The sequence below is a fragment of the Schistocerca americana genome, chromosome 2 (assembly GCF_021461395.2).
Source record: "Schistocerca americana isolate TAMUIC-IGC-003095 chromosome 2, iqSchAmer2.1, whole genome shotgun sequence".
Taxonomy (NCBI): domain Eukaryota; kingdom Metazoa; phylum Arthropoda; class Insecta; order Orthoptera; family Acrididae; genus Schistocerca; species Schistocerca americana.
In genome coordinates this window covers 557385159-557412730 of record NC_060120.1, presented here as the reverse complement: position 1 = coordinate 557412730, position 27572 = coordinate 557385159, and the positions used below count along the sequence as shown (strand labels likewise).

The 27572-nt window shown below is 39.3% G+C and overlaps 1 protein-coding gene across 1 annotated transcript in view; it reads left to right on the top strand.

Moving 5' to 3' along the window:
• Positions 1–27330, top strand: part of LOC124594934 (U3 small nucleolar ribonucleoprotein protein IMP3) — an 85711-nt gene extending 58381 nt beyond the window's left edge. Inside the window, exons 4-6 of the mRNA XM_047133433.1 lie at positions 17827–17899; positions 26644–26699; positions 26776–27330. Of these exons, the coding sequence (XP_046989389.1) occupies positions 17827–17899; positions 26644–26667 (97 nt within the window). The 3' untranslated portion in view covers positions 26668–26699; positions 26776–27330. The remainder of the gene's footprint in view (positions 1–17826; positions 17900–26643; positions 26700–26775) is intronic.
• The last annotated feature ends 242 nt before the right edge of the window (positions 27331–27572 follow it).

Here is a 27572-nt window from a genome sequence, read left to right as displayed (position 1 = left end):
TGGGAAAGTCACCCAGAACTGCGGGTCAGGGGAGACTTACCAAACAGGATGAGAAAGAATGACTGATTGTTGGGGACTGCATCAGAGGAGATTTGAAAACCTGAGAGCTTAAAAGTGGAAGACAGGTAATATGCAAGACAGAGATTACTACTAAAATATTGTGCATGAGTTAATAAGAGTGAGAAGCTAAGTGCATTGTATGTAACTGAGGCAGGAGGGGGCAGTGAAAAATAGACAGGAAGGACAATGAAAGATGTAGAAAACTAAAATGGAGTGAAGCAAAGAGTAGTTACAGTGAAGAAGAGCTGAGATAGAAGAAATTAACATAAATTAAGGCCAGGTGAGTGACAAGAACCGAGGACATATTGTAGTGCTTGTTCCCACCTGCTGAGTTCTGAGAAACTGGTAGCTGGGGAAAGAATTCAGATGGCACGTGTGGTGAAACAGGTGCCAGGTCATGAATGTTGTGCTCTGCAGCAGGATATTGCATGTTGCCAGTATACACCCTCTGCCCATGCCCATTCACCTTAATTGATAATTTCATGGTAGTTATAAGGTGGTTAGTTCGTGTTGTTGCCTGGATGATGATTACACGAATATTTTGTCAGGATTTGTGGGTCCTTGAGGTACGGCAATACACGAACACGAGAAGTCAGTTTAAACAGTTTTATTAACAAAGGCGGATTATAAAACACACACGCTACACGCACCCATCATCACTGTGTTCGACATCCTAACACCAGCTAATTACGGTTGTATTGAAAGGCTCCATGGTGAGCTAAGAAAAGAGAGATATTCGCGCCCAAGGCCACGCTAGTTAATACTGCACGCTGCAGACGGCGGCCAGTCGCGTACTCCCCGTCGCAGTGCGGCCGGGTGCGCATCTACTGACCAAGCAAATTGTCAGCATTCCAGACAAGTCGGCTGGCGAGCGCGTGTTAACATACCGCGCAGCTGCACGCAATCCATAGACCCTTACAACATTCTCCCCAGAGAAAAAGAGCAGCTATAGGTGGCTCAAAACGACCTCCTGGGCGTTATGAATCTATTTCGCCATTTGTGGCATCAGAAGGCATTGCAACATGTATTTCATTTGCAGACACAATAACGTTCAGTACAGAGAAGTGTGCCTTCAAGATGACAATTTCATACATGACAAATGCTGTTGACAAAAGCAATAAAAACACAATACTGACAATCAAGTATGAATTAACATTACTGGATGAATCAAAGGACTTAATTCTATTTGCTGCTTCAATGAAATTTAACTCATTACTGGAAGAAATTACTTTTTCATGGATGTCCTTAATTAAATTATTGTCTTCAGAAAAACTTGATAAGGAATGCTTTCCATATGTTAGTATGTATGAATCATTGTAATAAACAGATAACTTTCTAGTTAATGGCAAATGTCCAGTTGCATAAAATGTAGTTGACAACACACTAGGCATATCCAATAGTTCACATGATAAATCACAATGTGTGGCATTCAAGATTAATCCACTATTGTTCAATTTTAGTGTAAAGGGCAGCTCAGGTGTATCATAGTTTTCACATGTAAATGTGACATCAAGGGTGAAGTTAAATGAGAAAATTATACCCTCATAACATTGTTTAAGAAATGGATGATAAAGATGCATTAAAATTCTAGGGCAATCATCTCTTGGTGGATGATTCATAAACAATTCTTTCTCACAGCTATACACTCTACTGTCCAAGAATACTGCCAATTCAGGGCAAATTAACTTATGACTACATTTACACATATGCAAATCATTTTCATTTAGGGACACAAAATATCTTCGATTCTTACTGATCAGTAGATAATCATTCAGTACATACATTACATGAATACCTGCCTGTCTCCATTTCACAGGGTAAGTATAAATCTTATACATTTCAAAATTGTGCTTTGATCTAGCAATGGGAATAGAAACAATAACAGTTAGTTCATCTTCAATCATTAAGGAGTGTGTGGTGGTTAACTTATAGTAAGCATATAAATTGTAAGAGTTAACAGCGTAAATCAAAGTATATGTTGCGTCTAGCTTTCGTTCAATTGATAGTAGGATCTGTAAAAATTGTTCTGGATGTGGTAGTACACTGCTCAAACAATCATTTGAGCTACTTTCTAAGGCTGTTCTAAAGTTAAGGGCATCAATTCTAGCATTTGATAAACTATCAGTAATCCTTAACAAAAGAGTGTTTAAATCTAAGTGTGCACTCACAGCATTTAATCCTTGGAATAGTTCTTGGATTTTTGCATTTGTTTCATTGCGAAGTACGTGGAAGCGCGAGATAAATTCCTTTACAATCTGTTCAATGAAAACTGTGTGGTTAGTAATGGTTCCTTGCATTTTCTTTAATACGATAATTTCATTAGAGAGGTTAGTTGAATCTGTACCGGACTGTTGTTCAAGAGCTAATATTTTGCCTTTAACTTCCAGTAAATCTCGACTAGTTAAAGTACCAAATACAGTACGAAGGATACTCCCTCCAAAATCAAACCAGGCACATTTATTCCTAATTAAAGTTTTGTGGGGCAAAAGCTTTAAAAAACAGTAAATCTCTTGCTCAATATCTAGCAAATGTGACTCTACCTGCATTTTGGCTGTGATCCAGTTATTATACCAAGATGTACCCATTTCCAAAATTGTATCATTGCCCTTAACAGAACGAATTAGATCAATTTGCTTCTTTATAGAATTGAACTGTTGCTGGATTTCACTCAGATTGTACTTGAGGACAAGTTTTATATTACTTGTTGAAACTACCATGCCTGATTGTGGTTCAAACAAAACACCTGTACTCTGTGGTACTATTACTACAGCATTAGTAGAATATGCTATCATAGCAAGCATTGGAATAAAAATGAACATGGTTAATTAGTTCTAAATACTAGAGTTGACAATGAACATAAAATAAATGAGTTTCTTGTGGTAACCTGTGGAATAAAAGGTTTAGTTTCACTTGTGCACTCGCGAAGTGGCTTCAATACTAAATTTTCACAACACATTCACATAAGCACATAGCTGAAATAAACACACGCGTTGCACTCTCACACACTACACACGTTTACGCAGGTTGTTGGGATGTCTGGAACAGGATCACTTGGAATGTGGCGATGCCTCGGACTCGAAGTCTGGACTGCGACCTCGCGATTCTCGTTTCCTGGGTTTGAGGACAGCAGGTCCGCCTCTCGGTCGGTCCTCATCGTCTTGCGATACTACAGGAAATCTACCCGGAAATGGCTTTACACGATTGACATGAACGACAATCGAACGAAAGGGCAGTTGGAGCTTAAGAGTGACTGGCGACAACACCTCCAAGATTGGATATGGTCCTTTCCAAAACTTCTTAAAATTTTTGACTTGACTCTTCTTTAACACTATGTTGCTCAGATACACGAGATCTTCAACTCGATACTGTGGCACTGCTGCTTGGTGGTCGTGTTGTCTTGCTCGCTGAAAAAAGGATTGATGATTCCGCTGTTTCACTCCCCTCCATGCTTCCTTTAGCTTGCCTGCTAGATCCCTTACGTGTTCATTGCTGATTCCGGCAGTCAGTCGTGCAAAGTCCAAGAGTGAATGCATTCTTCTTCCGTAGACAATCTCATATGGACTTAGGCCAGTTCAGTTGTGCATTTTGGCATTGTAACAACTTACCAAATACGGTAAACAGACATCCCAATTGTCGTGTATGCTGCTCACATAATGGGTAACCATTTTAATAATTGTTCTGTGGACTTGCTCGACTCTTTCATTTCCTTCAGGTGTGCTGGTGTAGTCCTTAACTGAGATATTTGCGTGGGCTTACAAGTCTGTTTAAGTAATTCACTCATAAAATTCGTTCCTTGATCACTGATTATACTTAATGGTGATCCAAACTTAAGAAGCCATTCTTTTACAAAAACTTTAGCTATAGTCTCAGTGCTCTGATCAGGTATTGGTATCATGAGAAGGTATCTAGAGAAATGATCTAACATTGTCAATATGTATTTGTTTCCGTCTATAGTCTTCGGCAACGATCCTACGACATCTAGTCCTACTCGTTCAAATGGTTCACTTGTTTCTGGCAGTTCTTGCAATGGCGCTCTACTTTTTCCTACGTCATTCCGTCTGTTACAGGAATCACATTGTGAAACAAACTCAAAAACGTCAGCTTTGCGGCTCAGCCACCAAACCATTGTAGGTATTTTAATGTTTGTTGCTTTTTTACCGCAATGTCCTGATAATAAAGAATAGCGATGATTTCTGGAATAACAGGGCAGTTTCCTTCACTAGTGATTTTGAACAATAATCCATCTGTTTCGACAAAACGTTGATCTTTTTCCATAATTTGCATTGTGGATCGCCTTCCTGAGCTGCCTTTTAACTCTTCTTCTCGACTTATTGAAACACATACATTGACTTTTCAATTCATTTCATCAGCATTCACATGTTGTTTACCAGGTCAGTGAATAACCTTGAATTGCTACTCACTCAGTCTTGATGCCCATCTTGTTAATCTGGAACTTGGGTCCTTTAAGCTCAATAACCATTTAAATGCAGCATGATCTGTAATAACTGTAAATTCTCTTCCTGTTAAGAAACATCTGTTATGTTATAACAAATTGCTAAAACACAAAGCTCCTTCTCAGCAGTAGTATAATTACATTCTGCTTTGTTTAATTGACTGGAATCAAATGAGATTGGATGTTCATGACTATCAACTTCTTGAGGCAAGATTGCACCTATGGCAAAATTGGATGCATCTGTTGAAAGAATAAAAGGTTTACTGAAATCCAGATGGGCTAACAATGGGGCTGTGGTTAGAGCAGTTTTAAGTTCTTCCATTGCCTTTTTGCTTTCTGTTGACCAATTACATGTGGTTCCTTTCTTCAGTAGCTGTGTCATTGGACGTGCTAAATTTGCATAACCAGCTATAAATTGTATGTAGAAATTTGACAATCCCAAGAATGATTGTAGTTCTTTCAAATTCTGTGGTTCAGGAAAATTCTTTACATCTTCAATTAATTTTGGATCAGGTCTAACACCTTCACTGGTTACAACATGACCAAGATAGTTAACTTTTCTTTGTGCAAAATGACATTTATCTATTGATAAAGACAGGTTTGCACTTCTTATACGCTCAAAAACAGCTTGTAGTCTCTCAGTATGCTGCTTCATGTTTTCACCAAAAATTATTACACCATCAAGGCAAAAAAGTGCTTGTGTTGGGGTGAGCCCTCATAAAACTGAATCCATCAGGCGTTGAAATGTAGCTGGAGCATTACAAAGTCCAAACGGCATACGAAGATTCTTGTATACTCCTGTTGCTGTTACAAATTAAGTTTTTGCTTGATCATCTGGATGCACTGTTAACTGGTGATAACCACTTGTTAAATCTCATACTGAAAAAATTGGACATCTGCCCAAGTAATCCAAGGTTTCCACTAAATTTGGTAAGAGGTAAATGTCGGGTGTGGTCACAGCATTCAAAGATCGGTAATCAACACAAAAACGGAACTGTGGTTCTTCAGAAATTGATTTCTTCTTTACAATTACAACAGGCGAACACCAGGTGGGTCTGAAGGATCTCTTGGTTTTATAATTCCGGCTTCTAATTGTTCTTTAACCATGTCTTCTACCAACTCTCTTTGACTAAATGGTATTCGGTAAGGTTTCTGTGTGATTGGGGCTGCATTCCCTGTGTGAATATGATGCTGAACTAAATGAGTGACAGATAAATTTGCATGTTCTTGGAATAAATCTGCATACTCCAACAAAACAGGCACTAAAATCTTCTGTTCATCAACTGTCAAATGTTCTATCTTTTTCCAAATCTTGTGCTTCAGTTCATTATTAACTTCGTCTCCTCGTTGTAATTTTGCGGTACTGTTACAAAAATCTATGTTTATAACAGCAGCATTTGTTACCTCATCTGGAATCTGTATTACGTCACTTTTTCTTTCGTTCGACACTTCAGCAACTTTTGTTCCTCGTGGTAAAACCACATCCTCATTGCTCATATTTGTTATTGTAACCGGGACTTTGCGGCGTTCTGTCTCACCATTGTAGTGACACCTACACTTCTAGCAAAGTAACAATGCATTGTATCCAATAACTCACTTTTCTCGGATCGCTCAATTAATAACAAAGTTCCCTCCTTGCATTGGGGTGACTTAACTTCAATGTAGATTGTCTTTCCTGCTCCCTTGGGAATTTGCTGAGGCTGATCAATTTGAACATCGACTCAGATGGTTTGAACTGATGCACCGTTTGGGTGGTTCATTCCCGTGATGTCAGTATTGCTGCTCCTTTGAGTACGACCTGAAGAATGGTTTCCTAGGTTGTGGTTGCTACGGCCTAGTCTGATCTTTCTTTCTGTGACAAATATCTCTGCCTCATTAGCGGACAAGAAATCAAATCCAAGTACACCATCGTAACGCGTTTCATTATCTGAAACTACTTGCACCCTTTACCTTTATTTTCACCTTCATCTTGGCCTTGACCCAGAATTAATTCTATGTCAACTTCTCCATAGTTATGTGGCTTTCCTCCATTTAACCCTTGCCGTTTTAATAGTGGTGGTTTCAATTTATCCCGTTTATCTGTGCAACACCACATTAATGAGGTCTGTGCTCCTGTGTCATTAAGTAGTTTGATGTTTCTCTCATAATATACAGCATCTATCACGAAGTCATTTTCAGTCTGATTTTCGCTGGAACTAACAGGAATCACTGTCTCTGGCAAGGGGCGGATGGAGTGGTGGCCCATACGTCCCCATACTCATTTAAAGATCTGGCAGATTGTCTGTTGTTCGCATTACCTTTCTTCTTGTTGCGACACTCTCTTGAAACATGACCCTGCATCCCACAATGATAGCAGATTCAATTCTCTTTACAATCTTTATGCTTGTGACCCAGCTTATTGCATCTGTAGCATTGTACTGTTGTGTTGAAAATTCTGCTTTCTTGTTTCTGCATCTCATTCGGTCGTCTTAGTGCTTCAACGAAACCAACAGCTGATTCTACTGCTTCCTGGAATGTCTTACATCGCGCCAATCTAACAGCTTTGCTTACTTCCTCTCTGTGCAACCCATGAATGAATGTGTCCAAGGTTTTCTGGTCGGCTTTGAACAACTGAATGTGATTTTCATTTTCATCTTCTTTAAACTCATATGTTTGAGCGTTGATGTTTCAAATTCTGTCAGAAAACTGCTTGATAGATTCGTCTTGTTGCATTCGCAAACGGTAAAGCTGCTCTCTGTAAAAGCTGATCACGTTTTTACGTTTAAATCTCTGAACAACCATCGTTCTAAACTCATATTAATCTTCTGTTTTCACGCAAGTAGGCTCCTCGCTAATGAAATCTTCTGCTGCTCCCTGAATTCTTAATTTGTCAACTGCTAGCTTATCAGTATCTGTCCATGATCCTAACAGGTCGACACCTTCAAGTTTATGAAAAAACACTTTCACGTCATCTTCGAGTTTCCCACTAAACACTGGTACTGAAGGCAATAATGAAAAATTCTTTATTGTAGTTGTACCTGTACTGCATGAACTATCATTTGATAAGTCTTTCAGAATGTTACACTCGCTTCTTTCTGCTTTTAACTGCCGAATCTCTTCTTGCTGTTCATTAATAACAGTTTGTAGATCGACGGCATTAGTCTGACTGGATTGCTACATTTCGTCTAATTTAACACCGATGAGTCACTCAAATGAAAAATAAAAATCCATCACTGCGTTTCGTATTCTAGCCAAACTGGAGTAGACCAACCTTAATTCCAGTGTTAGATGTCCCCGCGTAGTCGGAAGATGTTCACACTGCTGCTGCTCAAAGTTCAGGTTGTACTGCACCTCTTCAGGACTGTAGATTTTCCATAACTATCCCCATGCTGACACCACTTCTATAAGGGGGTTAGTTTGTGTTGTTGCTTGGTTGATGATTACACAAATATTTTGTCAGGATTTGTAAGTGATGGGTCCTTGAGGTATGGTGATAACGCAAACACGAGAAGTAAGTTTAAACAGTTTTATTAACAAAGGCGGATTATAAAACACGCATGCTATGCGCACCTGTCATCACTGTGTCTGACATCCTAACACCAGCTAATTACGGTCGTGTCAAAAGGCTCCATGGTGAGCTAAGAGAAGAGACATATTCGCGCCCGAGGCCACGTTAGTTAATACTGCTCGCTGCAGACGGCGGCCAGTCACGTACTCCCCATCGCAGTGCGGCCGGACGTGCGTCTACTGACCAAGCAGATTGTCAGCATTCCAGACAGGTCGGCTGGTGAGCGTGTGTTAATGTACCACGCGGCTGCACGCAATCCGTAGACCCTTACATAGTCATGCCAATGTAGAAGGCTGAACAGCATTTACTTAATAGCTGGTATGACGTGACGTTTCACAGGTGGCTCTCCCTTTGATAGTACCAGAAATGGATGTGATGGCCCAGGAAATCTGCTTTTTAACTAGGCTGATGAGGCAATTACATGCAGTGAAGGCTGAGGTGAGAATGGTTGTGTATTGCTGTAAAGAGTCTGCATCTGAACAAATATGTTTGCCTCAGATGCCAAGGCTGTATGGGAGGGAACGTTTGATATGGAAAGGATGGCAGCTGTCAGAATGTAAGTACTGTTGTTTGTTGGTAGGTTTAATGTGGGCAGAAGTGTGTAGCTGGCCTTTGGTGAGCACGAGATCAACATAAAGGAAAGTGGCATGGGATTTGGAATAGGATCATGTGAAATTGAATTGGGAGAAGGTATTCAAAGATTCCAGGAATTTTAGCAGGGCAGCCTCACCATGAGTCCATATGGTAAAGATGTCATCAGTGTGTCTAAACTAAATCAGCAGCTTAAGACATCCAGATCCCAGGAAAGCCCCTTCCAAGCGGCCCATGAAAAGGTTGGCATAGGAAGGAGTCATCCTGGTTCCCATGGCCATACCCCTGATCTGTTTGCATGTCTGCCCCTCAAAGGTGAAGTAGTTGTGGGTAAGTATAAATTTGATTAACATGAGTAGGAAGGATGTCATAGGTTTGGAATCAGATGGGTGCTGACTGAGGAAGTGTTCAGCAGCAGACCAACCATGTAAGAGGCGGATGTTGGTATAGAGGGAGGTGGCAGCTGTGGTGACAAGCAAGGTGTGTGGTGGGAGTGGGATGGGCACGGATTTCAGACGGGCTAGGAAATGATTGGTATCTTTGATATAGGAAGGGAGTTTTTGTACTATGGGTTGTAGGTGTTGATCAACTAAGGCAGTTATACATTCAGTGGGTGCTTTGAAGCCAGCAACTATAGGACGACCAGGATGATTGAGTTTGTGGATCTTAGGAAGAAGGTAAAAGGTGGGGGTACGTGGTTTGGGTGGGGTGGCAAGTTCTGTGGATTGAGTTGTTAGTCCTTGTGAGGGGCCTAAGGTTTTCAGGAGCGATTGCAGGTCAGTTTGAGTCACAGGGATGGGATCTTGATGGCAGACGCTGTACGTAGCAATGTCAGACACAAATCTCATCCAATGCATTCCTTAACAATCAGTTTTTCCATCTCATCCTGTACAGTAAGTCTCCACTGACCTGCAGCTCTGGGTGACTCTCCTAGAATCTACCCCTTTTCCTAGACCTCTCCAGTCCTTTTCCTTCACCCTTCTTCCTTCCCCTTCAGCCCTTCTGCCTGAAAAAGGAGCCACTGGCTCCAAAATTTTGCCAATCACAACAGTCTTTAATGTGTGTGTTCTGCTGTCGCTTGGTGAGTAGATTTTTTATCTATCCAATTAAATAATTTTATCAATATCTCTTTTTAGTTTCTTGACAATTGCAGTTAGTAACATTAATTGTTCGGTAATCATTATCAAAATTGTGGCCTGCTGCATCTTTTTGCTCATATTATTCTTTAAATCCTCTAAATGTGCACTTAGCTTCTGAATTCTGTTTGCTGTTATCTGTTCATTCTATGTGACAGCATTGTCTGCCTGATGGACACTCCTTAGGTACCCCATTACCATTGTCTTTTACACCTTTGATAACCTTAAGAGTTCCTGTTGCTGTTCCTCCAGAACATCCATTTTTGCCTTGAAAAACAATGCATCCTCTTTGTCTAGGGTACTAAATAGAATTTTACTCGTCTTATCAATGAAATTCAAAATTCCCCATCTTGGTCGGAAATGTTCATGTCTAGCTAACTGACCTGTAGCTCTTTAGCTTGGTTTTTTTTTCTCTATGTGCCATGTTACTGTTTGTTGCACATGTCCATATTCAGCGGTACGTAATTTCTCTGTATGCAGTCTGGCTGTACAGTGTGATAACATAAGAGTTGCCGCTTGTCATATTTTCTCAAATTTGTCTTGTAGTTCTTTTAAATTGAAATAACTTACAATACACCACGTTGTACTATATAGACGTCCACCCCCGGTAGCTGAGTGGTTAGCGCTACAGAATGTCAATCCTAAGGGCCCGGGTTCGATTCCTGGTTGGGTCAGAGATTTTCTCCACTCAGGGACTGGGTATTGTGTTGTCCTAATTATCCTCATTTCATCCCCATCGACGCGCAAGTCGCTGAAGTGGCCTCAAATCGAAAGACTTGCACCTGGCAAACGATCTACCTGATGGGAGGCCCTAGTCACACGACATTTACTATACACCCAACCATGGTTATGATAGTAAATTCCTGGGGCTGACTGGAATCTTTTCTACTGTATGTCTTGTGGCATCACCACTCAGTGTGCTAGGCTGGCCATTATGCTTCCGATAATTAATAATCCCCATAGTTGCAGTACTGTTTGCATGGGCCTTTATACATTTCTGATCTTTTATTTTAATTTCTACACTGTGTCCTTTTACATCAACTGCTGTGTAGAGTCTTCTCCGTTGACTACCCAATTTTCTTGATCGGCCTCTTAGTTCAATCATATTGTGCTTGTTTTTTTCATTCCTTTACTGGGTGTTTGCTGAGGCTCCCTGATAGGGTAACTGCATTCTCTGGTATACCTCAGTGAAGTAGTCATGATAATCGTAAATAACATTTAAAGGCTTTTATTTCAGTAAGCCAGGTAGATTACATTTCCTACCTGAAGGATACTTCAAACACTGCGTATCCTGATGTGAATCTTCAGGTTTTGGCGGCGCAAAGACTGTTCCATTAAGTTTCGGGTGTGCAGCCACAAGAAATCTCCTTCTTCTTCCAATATTTCAGCTGTAAAACGTTCAGCCATCTTCAGAGTGAGCCGCAAGACTTCCGCTCCAGTGCTTGCTTTGTCCCTTTATACTGTTGTACCGCGTGACTGTGCATGCGGCCACAGATGCAAATGCACCAGAGACATTGGTTGGCGGCAGAGACGTGCATAATGCGCGAGTTGTATCTATGACTCCGCAGTTGATCTTTGTTGGCATATCGATATATCATTGTGAGCTGCACTGTGACAACGTCTTTGCGAGTTTATTACAGCAAGTGCCGGATTCCAGGATTTATCAAGATTGAAACCACTGTCTCTGTTAATTAAGTTCGTCGTCAAGCGAATTTCAATTGCCTCCTTTACTATCGAGTCCCAAAATGACGATGTAGTTGCCAAAATTTCGTCGTTGTCATACAACATACTGTGACCATTATCAATACAGTGCTCTGCCACGGTCGACTTGTTAGGTTGTAAAAGTCTTGTGTACCTCTGATGTCCTGTACATCTTTCTTGGACAGTACGAGTTGTTTGTCCGATGTAAGAGAGGCCACATTCACATGGAATTTTGTAAACTCCAGATTTTCGGAGCAGCAAATCATCTTTGATGGAGCCCACGAGTGCAGCTGTCTTAGGTGGAGGACTAAAAATCACTTTTATTTTGTGTCTGCCGAGAATGCGTCCTATTTTTGATGAGAGGCTACCCACGTATGGCAGGAAGGCCATCGATTTAAAGGTTTCTTCATCTTCTTCTACTTTCTTTGTGGCCTCTTTTGGTTTCATTTTAGTGCCCTCTGTATTTGTTGTGGAGAGTACCCATTGTCTTCAAACACTCTTTGTTAGTGGGAAAGTTCATCTTGCAGACTGCTTTCGTCAGAAATAATATGCACTCTGTGAGTCAAAGTTCGGAGAACACTCATTGTCTGGTCAGGATGGTGGCAGCTATTCGCACGTAAATACAGATCGGTGTGTGTCGGCTACCTATACACTTAATGTCCCAAAGTGCCATCATCTCTGCGCCGAACCGAAACATCCAAGAATGGAAGGCATCCCTCCTTTTCAATTTCCATTGTGAACTTTATTTCATCGTGGAGGGAGTTCAGATGTCTTAAGAAGTCTTGCAAGTTGTCTTCACCATGGGGCAAAACTACAAAGGTGTCATCAACATACCTCCAGAATACCGTGGGTTTCAAGTCGGCAGATTCAAGCGCCTTCTCCTCGAAGTCCTCCATAAATAAACTGGCCACCAGAGGGGATAAGGGACTACCCATGGCGACTCCGTCCATCTGTTCAAAAAATTCATTGTTAAATAAGAAATACATGGAGGTCAGAACATGTTTAAATAAAGCTGAAATCTCTTTGTCAAAACTTCTTTCAATAAGTTGTAGAGATTCTGGAAGGGGAACCTTTGTAAATAAAGCCACCACATCAAAACTAACTAATATATCAGACGGGTTCATTTTCAATGATTTCAGTTTACTAATGAAGTCAGCCAAGTTTCTTATGTGGTGAGTACATTTTCCTACAAGAGGCCTCAACAATGATGCCAGATGTTTGGCAACGTCATAGGTCGGAGAGCCTATGTTACTCACTATGGGGCATAGAGGAACATCTTTCTTGTGGACCTTTGGTAGACCATAAAGTCTAGGAGGCACCGGACCACTTGGTTTCAATCTCCGAACAACTTCTGGTGGAAAGGGAGAATCACTCAGGAGCGAAACAGTTTTCTTCGCCACTCGGTTAGTGGGATCCCTGCTGATCTTCCGGTACATGCTGTCACTCAATAAATTGTACATTTTATCATGGTATTCGTCCCTAGACAATAAAACAGTAGCATTACCTTTATCTGCTGGGAGTACCACCGTCTGAGTATCCAGGCGAAGCTTGCGTAGAGCAGCCCTCTCTGCCACAGATATATTGCTTCTTTGTGGGCGAGCCTTCATAATTGCACGGCATGTTTCACGTCTTATTTCCTCTGCTGAATCAGAGGGAAGTGGTTGAACAGCTTCTTCAATGGCGCTGATAAACGAAGGCAATGGCAGAACCTGTGGAGTGGGTGCAAAATTCAGTCCCTTACTCAAAACCATCATCGTAGCATCGTCCAAATCTCTACCTGTCATATTAATAACAGGGCGTCGAATAACAGTTTCTCACTGCGATGTCATCTTCAGTCGACTAAATTTTGCAGTCTGTCGGGATGTGGCCTCCTCACGGATCCAGTCTGATTTGGCCCAAGTTGTACCATCAATCCAATTCCAAGAATCATAGGGTATCTCCACAGACATCTTCAGGTGCAGGCAATACAGTTCTTCAGAAACCAGGTCTAATTTTTGGCGAGTAAAGTGGATCCTCTCTTTAACAATAGCAGAGCCAGCTTTTGTTAAAATCTTATTCATAGACATCGTTTTTATAAAATGTACTAATCTGGCAAACTTCAGAATTATGCCCTGGTCACGGCACCTTAGTAAAAAACTTTAAGAGCTCAGTAATCTCGCTCTCAAGTGTCGAAGCTTATCCAATCATCGAACACATAAAACCATATCCTCCTCACAGAGGAACAGTCTTTGCGCTGCCAAAACCTTAAGATTCACATCAAGTACCTCTGCAGGGAGGAGATGGTTTTATGTGTTCGACGATTGGATAAGCTTCGACACTTGAGAGCAAGATTACTGAGCTCTTTAAGTTTTTTACTAAGGTGCTGTGACCAGGGCATAATTCCGAAGTTTGCCAGATTAGTACATTTTATAAAAACGACGTCTATGGTCGTATCACACTTCCCTGGGGCACTCCTGATGATACCCTTGTACCTGATGAAGAATCGCCATTGAGGTCAACATACTGGGTTCTATACCTTAAGAAGTCTTCAAGCCACTCACGTATCTGTGAACCTGTTTCATAGCTCATACCTTCATTAACAGCCTGCAGTGGGGCATTGTGTCAAACACTTTCCAAATATCTAGAAATACGGAATCTGCCTGTTGCCCTTCATCCATGGTTTGCAATATATCGTGAGAAAGAGGCAAGCTGGGATTCACATGAGTGATGCTTAACAAAAGCCTTCTTATTCGTGGGCATAAGCTTCTCAGTCTCAAGGAAATTTATTATGTTCTAACTGAGAATATGTTCAAGGATTCTGCAGTAAACCGATGTAAGGGATGCAGGTCCGCAATTATGTGGGACCGTTCTTTTGCCCATCTTATACATAGGAGTCACCTGCACTCTTTTCCAGTTGCCTGGGACTTTACACTGGGTGAGAGATCCATGATAAATGCAAGCTAGGTAAGGGGCCAGTGTCATAGAGTACTATTTGAAAAACCAAACTGGGATTCCATCTGGACCTGGTGACTTTGTTTTCAAGTCCTTCAGTTGTTTCTCTGTACCAGGGATGCTTATTACTACGTTGTCCAAGCATTTTAGTTTTTCAGCAATCGGTTCCTCAAATTATGAAGTACAGGTTGTCGCAAAGGTTTTCATACTGGTCATTTTAATATAAATTTTCAGTCTTGTTTCATGTGTCACAGTTGTTATTTGCCTCATCAGGTAGGCAGCAGTTTTCTGCCTGTAACAGATGTTTTCAATTATGTTGTGCCAGTGGGGTCTTATTCATGGAGAGATTTTTCATTTTTAGAGAACGCAGATACTGAATCAGAAACTGACTTATTGAATTTAGATGGTGATTTTCTGCCAGAGACAACTGACAGTGAAGATAGTAAGGCTGAGGAGGAGTAATAGTCAGTAGATGTCTCCCCATCTTAGTTCTTTCCACAACATTCTCAGGAGCTAGAGGGCATAGCAGTGAAGATGGCAGCTAGAGATAGAATCGAACTGAAGGTTTGCTAACACTCTGTCACCTGGAAAGAGGGCTGCTTTGAATGTCCTGAAGGAGAGAGGGTGACCCACTGCATGTGTCTGCCACCATTTGTATGACTTCACTATCAGTGTCTTCTAACTTCTTTCTGATGAATCAGTGCTACATATTGTAAAACGGAAAAAAAAACCCACAGAATCAAATACTCCGAATAAATTCAAAAAACACTACTTGGACTGCATCATTGGAAGAATTGGAGGCAATGATTGGTATCATAGCTTTTTGTGCTGGAAGTATTACATAGGATGACCTTTGTCACATTCTTGGGGCTTAATTTTATTAATAATAAAATTGCAAGAGATGGATATCACAAATTTATCAAGTTCCTACCTATTGGTGAGAAATCACCCAAACTCAGTGCATTCTTGCTGACAAATTCACTCGTCTTTTATGAAACATGGAACAAGTTGGTACAAAATTGTCTTTGTTGTCACTCTCCGTCCCCAACTGTTTGAAAAACAATAATTCTGACTAAAATTCCACCTCCACCATGAAAAATACTAATAGGTCAGAGTGCACTCTGTCAGCGTACCAAGGGGAGAAGAAGTAGAATGTCACTATTCTATATGCTGAAGTACCAATGAATAAATAAGTTAAGGAGAAACCAGAAACTGTTACCTCCTAGATCGCTGAAAACTATGATGTTGACATGGTTCCTTGCAGCAAATGGCTGATGCATCTTTTACAATATCTGAGATGTGGCAGCAGTTATATGTGTGTATTATCTCCTCTCACTTAACTAAAAATAACCTGAAGGGGAATGTCTTCATTCTTCAACTGGCAAACAAACTCATAAATGGTAAACAGCAAAGGGACAGGAGCGAGAAAGCCAGTCAGTGAAGAAGCAGCTGTATGCCCACATAAATCAGAAAAGTGAAAGAAGCACTAAGTTAGAATGTGCAGAGGAAATACTACTAATGAAATCCCAGAGAAATGCAGAAAAAGCTGTCTCTGGAAAATGTGTACAAAAAGCACCAGTAATCTTCTCCAAAATGTGATTTCAATGTTTAAAATTGTGATTTCAATTACGTTTGTTGAGGTTCAGATGGTATTTTAGACTTGTGTTTTCTAGGAGTACCGGTCAAAGTTAGCCTTTGCCACAAGAGTTCCTGTGCAGCTGGAACACTTGTAAAAGAATTGTCCATTGTAATACCATATGCAGTTCCTAAAGGAGAGGTAAGGTGCATTACAACTCTAGCACCTTGATTCTTTTCCATGGGTCCTTCTTTCCCAGTGCGTACCTGCAAGTTGAAAATATACAAAGTTTCGACATCACAGAGGGCTCAGATTTTCATGTCGTATTTAGCTGGTTTGGACTTTATATAAACCCTAAGTGGGCATTTACCACAGAAGGAGACCAATTGCTCATCCATTAGTAAATGACTACCTGGATAATAGTGTACAAAGCTTTCCTGTGCAAAAATTGTTAATATTTCTGGAAATGCAAAAAAAAAATTTCCATTTATCTTGCTTCCTCTTTAGTGACCACGCCGCAGAATCTGATGTAAGAAAAAGTTCAGGAAACGTATTTCTTATAAATTAGGCTGGTATTATTTTCCTACAGTACATGCGGTCCATGGGACATAACATAGAATGTGGTTTTCTTTTAGCTTTTAGTGCTCCCATAGTTACAAGGAGCCCTACGAAACTGGACATTTATTCCGAACTTTTTGGGATACACTGATGTTTGTTAGAAGGAAGAGTGGCATTCCATAAATTTCTTGTTCTCTCCCCCTTTTGGTTTCTGTATTTCATGAGATTGTCCACTACTTTAGGTGTAATGAACAACATGAAAGTCTCCATAAACAAAGACACACTCAGAGTCATTCTGAGACCACTAGATGTAGACAGAATGTCTTGGTTTTGAAACCTGCTAGGTTTTTGGATATTGATTGCTGTATCATTCCATTTTCGCCGGTGTACGTAGGTCTCTCCGGCATTTGAATCTCATCAGTCACTTCGTCGTCGTCCCTTCCTTCGATAACATCTTCAATTGTTGTTTTCTTCCATGTTTTCTTCTATTCCTAAACACACACACTTCACATGACTCTCTCCATGTCTGTTTCTACTTCTGTTATTTGCAGTACTTTCTACAGTGTGTATTTACACACGGGCATTTTCTCATCATGCAGAATCCCAAGCAGGGTACCGAAGGTCCTCAATAAACATTTCAGTTGTTATTTATTATATGATAAATTTACTTTAAAAATTCAACAATAATAATGTTTAGTGGGGACAGTTTAACAATTTCACATAGTCTGAAAACTATAAACTATTTCAAATAGCTAGAAATAATAAAATAGTTATGTTACAATCTTGCAGTACACCACTTGGTATGCAGAAGGTTAAATTTGTTGTAATAAATAGATGGTATCCATCATCAAACTAGGCAAAAGATTGAAGACTTTGACAAATAAATAATTTTGCTGTGGAGTTCTGGTTGCTAGTTTTGTGTATTTTCCTTGATGTAAGTGTTACACAGGAAGTCATTTGTGTAATTATGATTGGGTTTTTGCAATTAATGGTCTCTTCGCTAACTTAAATCACAGTCCACATTCCTGTTATGTCTATCTTTGTATTGTTTCATAAAACAAATAATATATTGTGAACACTGCAATAGGAGTATCTAAACTGTACTTACAGAAGAACTTTTCAGCTTACAAGCAAATGTTTTGCTCCTAAAATTAAAATTTTGTGTTTATTTTACAGCTTTAACATTGTCAAGTTGTTGATATTACAAGAAATGCGTAAACAATTACAGGTTTAATGTGCTATTTCACAGTTTATTTTCATTTGTATTTTCCAGAAATCTTCAAGATTTTGTTACTTGGGTTGATACATCAGCTATAAGAAAGCATGTCATGCAGTACAACGAAATGGTATGTTTTTTATATCCGGTTCCAGGAACTGCATACTACAGTTTTCAGTGTAATCTGTTTTTGTAGTAGCCTACATCAAAACTCTTGCAGGCATATGTAAACAGGAAACAACAAAAAACATTTTGCATTATATCATCAATATGGTGTTAGTGATATTATTATTTTTTTGAGAGTTGTGGACTGTTTGGCTCCATGCATCGGTTTATTTTATTTAGTTTAACATAATATTAATGACAAATGCAAAGTCAGTTGTGAATGAACATTATTTTCCAATATGAAAATGATACTGAGATACTCTTCAATCAACTAGCTATACTCCAGTAGACTAACTCACATATACAGCTTAATAATATTCAGATTACACCCAGACCAGGGGCATCTGCAGAAATTTATTCAAGAAGGGGCAATATCCTACAACCATCATATTTTTTTTTTTTTTTTTTTTTTTTTTTTTTTTTTTTTTTTTTTTTTTTTTTTTTTTTTTTTAAATGTAGCCGATGTGGTTAGTTTGATGAAATGCGATGCACCAAAAAGGAGATGCACAAAATATATTCTATCTCAGAGAAGTGACAGTTATGCTGTAAGATGTTTTCGAAGGTAGATTACTTTGATACCTAAAAGGGAAGTACGGTTCGTTATGGTAAGCAAAGTGTGTCTTCCTATTTTATTGATATGATGAAGAATGTCATCTTTCTGAGTTAATGTATGGAAATCACATCTGTGCATGTTTAAATTCAATGCATGAAATGAGAAAGGAAACAAAACTGTAAAATGTTTTTTTTTTTTTTATATTTTTATTCATATACTAATAATGTTAGGTTAACACTGAAAATTAAAAATCTGAAATTGGAAAAGAAACAGAACTGAAAATGTCCTTGTGGATATCAACAAGAATAAACAGTAAAATATACAGTTGATCAATACCTCTCAAAGAAGAGACAAAGAAAAGATTTGTATTAGACTTTGATCTCATCTAGAAGACTCGGGTTTGCTTTCTTTTATTACATTTGTGCCTCTCTGTTTTAATGCTGACTTTCATAATTTTCTGGAAGCTACATTTTTGAGTTGTTCGTGTAATGTTTGACCACAATAAGTTGAACCTTTTTACTGGCGCTCTTCTTCTTCTTCTTCTTCTTCTTCTTCTTCTTCTTCTTCTTCATAAAACGTTTCTGCTTAGCCAGTTCATTCACAGAGCCTCTTCCAATATTCTCTTTTGTCTTACAGTCTTTATCCCAATTTCTGCTAATTGTCTTCCTGGACCACCACATCATACGCAGATGCTGCCATTAGTGAAGAAAATTGCCACTGGTTGGAAGATATTCATTTGTTTCGAAATGCCACAATTTTTCCCACAAGGGTCCCCTCTTTTTTTTTCAAAGAAGTTCAAAATGTGAGTAATGGTGCCAGCACTGCAGGAAGAAGTCAGTGTTGCCCTCACCTCACTGCTCTTCTCTCCTTGACAATCTTAAGGTGGAGGCGAGACATGCCTCCTGCTGTTCCCAACTGTCAGGGTCAACTTATCATGGCCAAATAGTTAAGTGTATCCCAGCCCCAATATTTGAAGCATGTGCACGAATAATGCTGTACGGCACATTTTGCAGTTGTTGGGAAATTGACAAAAACTGTTAGTTCCAGAGCAATAGCAGATATGTATTGTTTGTGCATACAGACTGTGGAAAATACTAATTTCTGGTTTTAAAATTGCACTAAGCACGGATTTTTTGATAATAAGTAAGTTTTAAAATGGAATAACGTTGTATGGCAATGGATATACAGTGTTATTCCAGATCAGCCAGCCCTCTGCTGTAATTATAAGGTGACTAGAATCCAAAAATAGTAAGTAAGAGATTTAAAACAAGATACTAAATAATATTTATTGTAAACTGAATAGCTTGATCTTAAAAAAAAATACAACATTAGTTTATCAAGTTCAGGCTCAAATCTAGTACATCAGAGTCAGTTGTCACACTCCAGGTTTTCATAAAACTGCCTGTATTTTGGTTCCATATATTTTGTCATGTCCAATAGATCCCTTTTCTTCTCCTTATGAGCTTTCAGTGTCCCATTATAGAGCAACCGGAATTCAGAAGGCAATGGACAATTTTTTACTTGATGTTCACAACCATGCTTTACAATACAGTGTCTTTCCCATGGGCGAAGCACATTGTGAGTACGGCGCACACTTAAACCTTGAGGATCGTCACTACACAGCTTCAACCAAAGTACATCGGTTATTTTTAAAGCATGCGGCTTCTTCAAAAGCAACTCGATGGATCCTATGTCCTTGAAGTCTTCCATCATCATCTCGTGAATGGTCTGTTTTGAAGAATCGACAAAGGCCTTCCATTCTGAAGGAACCATAACTTTTGACACTTTCTTTCTTTTCTCGATGACTGCAAAATCCTTGTCACAAGGTAGGAAACTGTGACCTGAACATAAAAACTTCTGATGTATTTCTGTAAAGTACTTGCAGCTGAACAGCTCTCCAGTTGTTGTTCTGCCCAACACAGTGGTCAGACCAAACAATCAGTTTTCATTTCAAATCTTCTTCAAGCGTATCGTAATTGTGTGTCACAAATTTAAGCAGACAGGAAACTATTTCGGCTGAACCTCTTCTTGCGGTGGATTCATCCCACAAATTTAGGGTGATGTTTCCAGTACCAAAGTCATGAATCGTGAAATTATACGACGACGGCTGTCTCTTGTAGAATACCATGGAATGAGTCAATGTAGGACAAAGTAAAACCTGTTTTAGGTCAACACAAATAACATGTATATTGTTATTCCTCTTAGCCATTTCCGTATCGTTTTTTAGGGCTTTGTATGCTTGGTCTGACCTTGAATGGTGCAACTGACTCTCAATTTCGATCTTGTGCAGTTCTATTTCATCTGAAGCTGCAATCATTTTGTTAAACAACAAATCACACAGTCTTCAAGTATCTGATCTAGGTGTTCTGAAATGCTGATTAAAATCTTGTTTGAAACACACTTTGATAGTATGACCTGCTTATTGACTTATCAGGAAACTTTTTGGTAAACAACCGATACATTCTACAGAGGTTGAGATCGGGGTGCAGACATTCTTTTGAGGATTTATTCCTGCTGTAATGGCTCATCTGCTTTGGGAAACTCGATATGTGTTGTCGAATAAGAGCCCTGTCGTTATTTGAAATGGTATGTGGCCTATTGCAATGTTTTCCTCTACCGTCTTTAAGAGTGGTTATTCCACCTTTTACTTTTATGTTGTAGAGTCTGCATTCGTCGCTGGGTGATGGAGAATATGTCAAGCAATGTTTTTTGACACACTTCTTTTGAGTAAACTTTGTATTTGAAAGTAGCTTGTTTCCGTGTAGTATCGTCTGTCTTACCTCTCTTGCGCCTGGCTGGCTCGCCTATTTCCATGGATTTTATTAAGTATATGGACTGCTTATCGTATGTTATGGCATGATTTTCTTCATACAGCTTTAACTTCATTTCCAGGTTTATGTCCTTGCATCCTTCTTTTGAGCACACTTCTGCATTACATACACGATCCTGAATCACAAAAACAATCACTATTACTACCTAATATTCTAACAGATTATCAAATTTCAAATTCTCTTTTCATAATGTAGCATTACTCAGACTGAGTATTCTATTTTTTCGTCAATGATAACTACAGAACTGTAGTTAATTTCATTCACGTTACATACTTTTACTGTAATGTTTTCAGAAGATACACATAACATGTCATTAGAGCCATGTACTCTACAGGGACGTCGCCGCTTTACAGGACACATATGCTTCTCTATAGACATACACCTTTTTACAAAACCCATACAGCATTATTCCACTCACCTGTGTTGGAGGCTGTTTCTCAGGAACTACCTTTCCTTTTCATGATTTATGTTCCAGTCCAGCATCATGACGCCTTTTCCTCTTATTATCCTGTCAACTACCAATGTTAATTTTCCTTTTCCGTGCATTATTTGCACGTTTCAAACCGCTTGCGGTAAGTGTCACCTTGCTGCACTCCGCCATTCTTGTAACATCCAGCATTGTTCGCGCAGAGGCACGAAAACTGTGCGCGTCTCATCACTGTTTAGTGCTGCCCTCAGACGGTGAACATGTCAGTTATAACAGCAGGCGATGTAAACTGCCGTATACAGCATTATTCCACGCGATTCTACGAAATGTCAAAATGTGCCATACAGCGTTATTCGTGCGCACGCTTCATTTGACTAGATGTGTGTGGTAAACCTCCAAAGCTACCACCAAATTTGCCTCTCAACAGTCTAGGACTGAACTAAGACTTCCTTTTGTCTCCCCGTTTTGAAATTTTATTATGCAGCTATACCAACAGGCTTTCCAAATTGTTAACTCTATAACTACATGTTGAACACCATAGAAGTTGAGAATGTGCCAATGTTTTTGGAGGGGACAACTATTTTACATTGGAATTTCATGATTTTTCTCTTTTCCATTGCAGAAAGTGACATTTTCTTGTCTATATGAAATAGAGAGCTGGAATTTCTGACTTCCAGCCGTACAAAACATTGTGGTAATGCAATGGCAAAAGATGGAAATTTGTGCTGGACCGAGACTTGAACCCAGGTTTACCGCTTTTCATGAATGGTTGCCTTAACCACTTCGGCCATCTGGACACTGTCCCTAACTGACTCAAATTTCCAATTTATTGCACTTGCAGTGGAGCATCTCTTTTTCATTAACCTCCTACTCATAAATTATTGATTCCTGTAGGAATCTCTTTTACAGAAATGTATATATTTGAGTGGTGTCTGTTCTGTCGTATATATATATAAGTGCTGGCAGGTTGACAGACACACAAACAAACACAAACATACACACAATATTCAAGCTTTCGCAACAAACTGTTGCCTCATCAGGAAAGAGAGAAGGAGAGGGAAAGACGAAAGGAAGTGGGTTTTAAGGGAGAGGGTAAGGAGTCACTCCAATCCCGGGAGCGGAAAGACTTACCTTAGGGGGAAAAAAGGACGGGTATACACTCGCACACACACACACACATATCCATCCACACATATACAGACACAAGCAGACATATTTTTCCTACGTGGAATGTTTCCCTCTATTATAAGATATATTTTTCCTACATGGAATGTTTCCCTCTTATATATATTATATATATATATATATATATATAAACAAAGATGAGGTGACTTACCGAACAAAAGCGCTGGCAGGTCGATAGACACACAAACAAACACAATATGTCTGCTTGTGTCTGTATGTGTGGATGGATATGTGCGTGTGTGCGAGTGTATACCTGTCCTTTTTTCCCCCTAAGGTAAGTCTTTCCGCTCCCGGGATTGGAATGACTCCTTACCCTCTCCCTTAAAACCCACTTCCTTTCGTCTCCCCCTCTCCTTCCCTCTTTCCTGATGAGGCAACAGTTTGTTGCGAAAGCTTGAATTTTGTGTGTATGTTTGTGTTTGTTTGTGTGTCTATCGACCTGCCAGCGCTTTTGTTCGGTAAGTCACCTCATCTTTGTTTTTATATATAATTTTTCCCACGTGGAATGTTTCCTTCCATTATATATATATATATATATATATATATATATATATATATATATATATATATATATATATATATATATATATATATATATATATATATTTCTTTTCTCAACATCTCAGTTGTGCCCACAGATCTACATCTACATCTACATCTACATCCATACTCCGCAAGCCACCTGACGGTGTGTGCCGGAGGGTACCTTGAGTACCTCTATCGGTTCTCCCTTCTATTCCAGTCTCGTATTGTTCGTGGAAAGAAGGATTGTCGGTATGCCTCTGTGTGGGCTCTAATCTCTCTGATTTTATCCTCATGGTCTCTTCGCGAGATATATGTAGGAGGGAGCAACATACTGCTTGACTCTTTGGTGAAGGTATACTTCAACAAAAGCCCGTATCGAGCTACTGAGTGGTATACATTCCAATCTGAGTTTTGGATTTCATTACTGTTTACGTCTGGTTTCAGCCAATTTTCTGTCCGTAGTACTATGTGGGCATTGTGACCGTTTATTAATGAGAGCAGTTCTGGGACCTTTCTATAGACACTCCTGCAGTTTACTATTAGCAGATTAATATTGTTATTCCCTGTTGCATTTTGCCTACTCCTACCTTGTCGCGTCTCAGGAGGCATCTTGTTGGGCCAAGGGAGGGAATTCTCTAACCTAAAAAACCCACATGTGCACTCCACACGTACTCCGCTACCCTTGTAGCCGCTTCCTGCGTGTAGTGCACACCTGACCGATTCAGGGGGACCCTACATTTCTCCACCCGATAGCGGAGGTCGAGAAATTGATGCATAGCATAGCGTAGAAATTGATGAGGTGTAAATTGGCATGCCTTCAGTGCAACATGGCCATTTTTATCATGGTCTGCTGCAATTCCTCTGGTGTATAAAAGTGAATGTCATCTCAGCATTCCATCACAGGTCTCGTTTGTTGATAGACGAAAGATAAACTTCTGTTATGGTTAAGTTGTGCAGCAGGGGGAGCTGATGCCCTTGTTGGATTTGGAGAGGGCTGTTGGACAGGTATTGGTCTAAATTTGGGTGGTGAGGGAAGAGTGGAGTGTCCAAATGATCAGCAACTGATACTGCCTTGGGTATTTAACTGTGGTTTCTCTGCGTCTTGATTAGGATTATATAAGTAATGGGGAAAGAATGGGGCTTCTATTTTCAAAATGTTATGTAAAGTTTTGCATCCTCCTCGACTTCAGGGAAGTACCGAAACTGCTGCTATACTGAGGAAATGGCACTATTTCCCACAATCAGTACAACAACCAAATGTGAGGGTCACCGTGAAAGTTTTTACAAATGATCACTGTCAAGATGTGACATTTATTATTGTTTTGAAATTTGTCATTTGTTATTGTTAAAACAATGATAGTTCAGAGAGTGTCTGAATAGTTTATGTGCAGAAACAGAATTGTGAAAAATGGGAAGTGGATCTGAAGTGTTTTCTTGCATGATTTTTTTATATACATATATATATATATGCAGGTTAGCTCAACAGGACTCAGATCACTTTGTTCAAGTTTCGGCAAACATTCACTTTCTGAAAAGCCCATTTGCAGTTGGTTTACAGAATTTCATTCCGTCACGCTTCCCTCAATGATGAATTTTGTGGAGGTCAACCAGAATCAACTGTTGTTCCAAAAAACATAGATACTGTACGCAACATGATTGAAGAGGATACACATATTGAAGACTGCAATAAATTTGTTATTGCATAAACATTTAGTTGTGGAAAAGGTCACTTCATGATGGATACCACAAAACTTAACTAAAACCTATGAATAGACTCGTATCAATTGGTGGAAGGAAATGCTCAGAAATCCAACTGAGAAAATGCTAAATCGGTATAGGACCTCTTAACATGATGTGAATATTGCATATATCTTTACAAACTGGAAACTGAGCAGCTATTAGTTGTTTGTGTGTTCCAGGGTGAAGCAAACCCAACAACACTGGTTTGTTCACATTTGTTTGTTCCTTCCAAGAAAATGACCGCTTGTTTCTGTGGTTACACCGGACGTTGCTGTAAAGAATCAAAGAAGAATTTATGTCAAATGATGTACAGCAACTTGTTTGCCAGAGGTCAGTGATGGACTCAAGGGGGGGGGGGGGGGAGGAGGGGGAGGGGGAGGGGAGACAGGAGAGTCACATCATTAAATCATTCTTTGTTGTGACAGTCACAGCTTTCAAACAGATGATTATCTGAGGGAGGAGAACATCAAACTAATGCTTCATTGCCAGTATTTACCCGCTTCATTGCCTAAAGACTTCTTATTGTTCCTTTATGCCAAACAAACAGTTGTGCAGACAATGATTTTCATCACCTCGAGAATTTGTTGAATCCATCTGGAACCCTGTTCCTGAAGTACCAACATCGGAGTGGAAAAATGTTTTCAGCATTGTCAAATACTTGCAGAAGTACGAGGGTTGTAACTTAAATAGTGGCAACTATTTATTCACAACCCACACAAAAGAGTTGCATGTTTGCACCTGTTACTGCCATTCAGAGTAGTCACAAGCATTGTGTAGAACTCATTGCCAGAAATGTGGAAGGCGTAGTGTACCGTTAGCAGAGCCTGTTCTGTTGATAGTGCGAATGGAGCGGTCTACTGCCTGTCGAATCTCTGGAGCAGTTCTGAAGTGAATGCCACAAAGTGGTTCCTTCATCTTCAGAATCAAATCAAAGTCACAAGGACTTAAGTCCGTGTAGTATGGTGCATAGTACAGTACTTCCCGGTCCCACTGACCGAACAGAGCAGCCACAGCTCGCACTGTATGAGTCTGCCCATTGTCGTCCAAAATGATGGGTGGGTTGCGCAGAAAGTGAAATAAACTTTTAACTCGTATGAAACTGGAGAGGCTTTCAGTAACTTAGTTTGTTAGAAATATACATTTATTTCATTATTTCTTGTGTTTAAATGTTAATTAGGCAATATGTTGTACCCCTTATGGCAGGATGAATGCTTGAAGGTCTGTAAAGAGATTGGTATAGTACACTTTTGTTGCCATATAAGTTATTTTCCTATTAAATTTCTGAATGAAATGTTATGTTTTAGGAATATATTTTTCATGGAATATGCTGTGCTTATTCCTGCATGCTTTTTGTGCTAATTATTAAGATTTTCTACATATAGTGTGTGTTCCATTTATGGATTATGTTTCCTGTTGCACATTTTAATAGGATTCTCTGTTTATTGCAGTTTGATGATTATGAAATGCAGTAAAAAACATCTGAGCCAGGACAATTTCACATTTGGTGAGTTAAATTAATTCATAGAATTTTCTTATCTTGTCCATATTATCCTGTTGGTTTTTTATACATTTATTTCCAGATTTCTACATCAAATACTGAGATGCAGGTTGCAGTTAAAATATCATTGCATCTCGTTTCAAACTATTTTAAAACAATGGAAGAGGCCTGAAATAGAACATGGCGAAGTTGGCAGCAAGGATTTCTTATTGCTTTACTGCAGTGCTTTGAGGGAACTCGATGCAACATGTGACTTTTGTCTGCAGTTGCATTCAAAAAATGTTATGCTATTTATACAACTGACATTGATGAATAATGTTACACTGTAATTTATTGTTGCCTCTGTTGTAATTTATGGTATAATATCTATTGAAGTGTGTGTGTATATATCATATACTATTCAAGATAATAAGTGGAACAAAAGCAAGGACTGGTCTCAAGAGAACAGTGATAGTTTGTAATTACGTATTTCAGGATGATTGCACAAAATAATGCTGTTTGCTGGAAAATTGTGAATGTTTGTGCACCTAGTCAGTAGAAAATTTGGTAACATGAATTTTTAAAAAATAATTCATGAAATGTTCATGCATTCCGTTTAGTGATTTGAGCTTCTGTGTCCAGTAAAATTTTAACATCATTCTTTCTTTCATTTTACAGTGGAGTTTTAAAACAAGGTAAATCAGATAATAGCATATTTCAATATTAGGACCATTGGTCCTACCTCAGATAAACAGAATAGCTTTATTGACAGGGACATGGAAATGTGGCATCTGTTTTTAGCAAAATTCGCATCATCTTAATTTTTTTGTTTATGAAGACAGACACAAATTTAAAACGTTGTCATGCTCCATGCCTGAAGACAAAGACTTAATGCTTTGA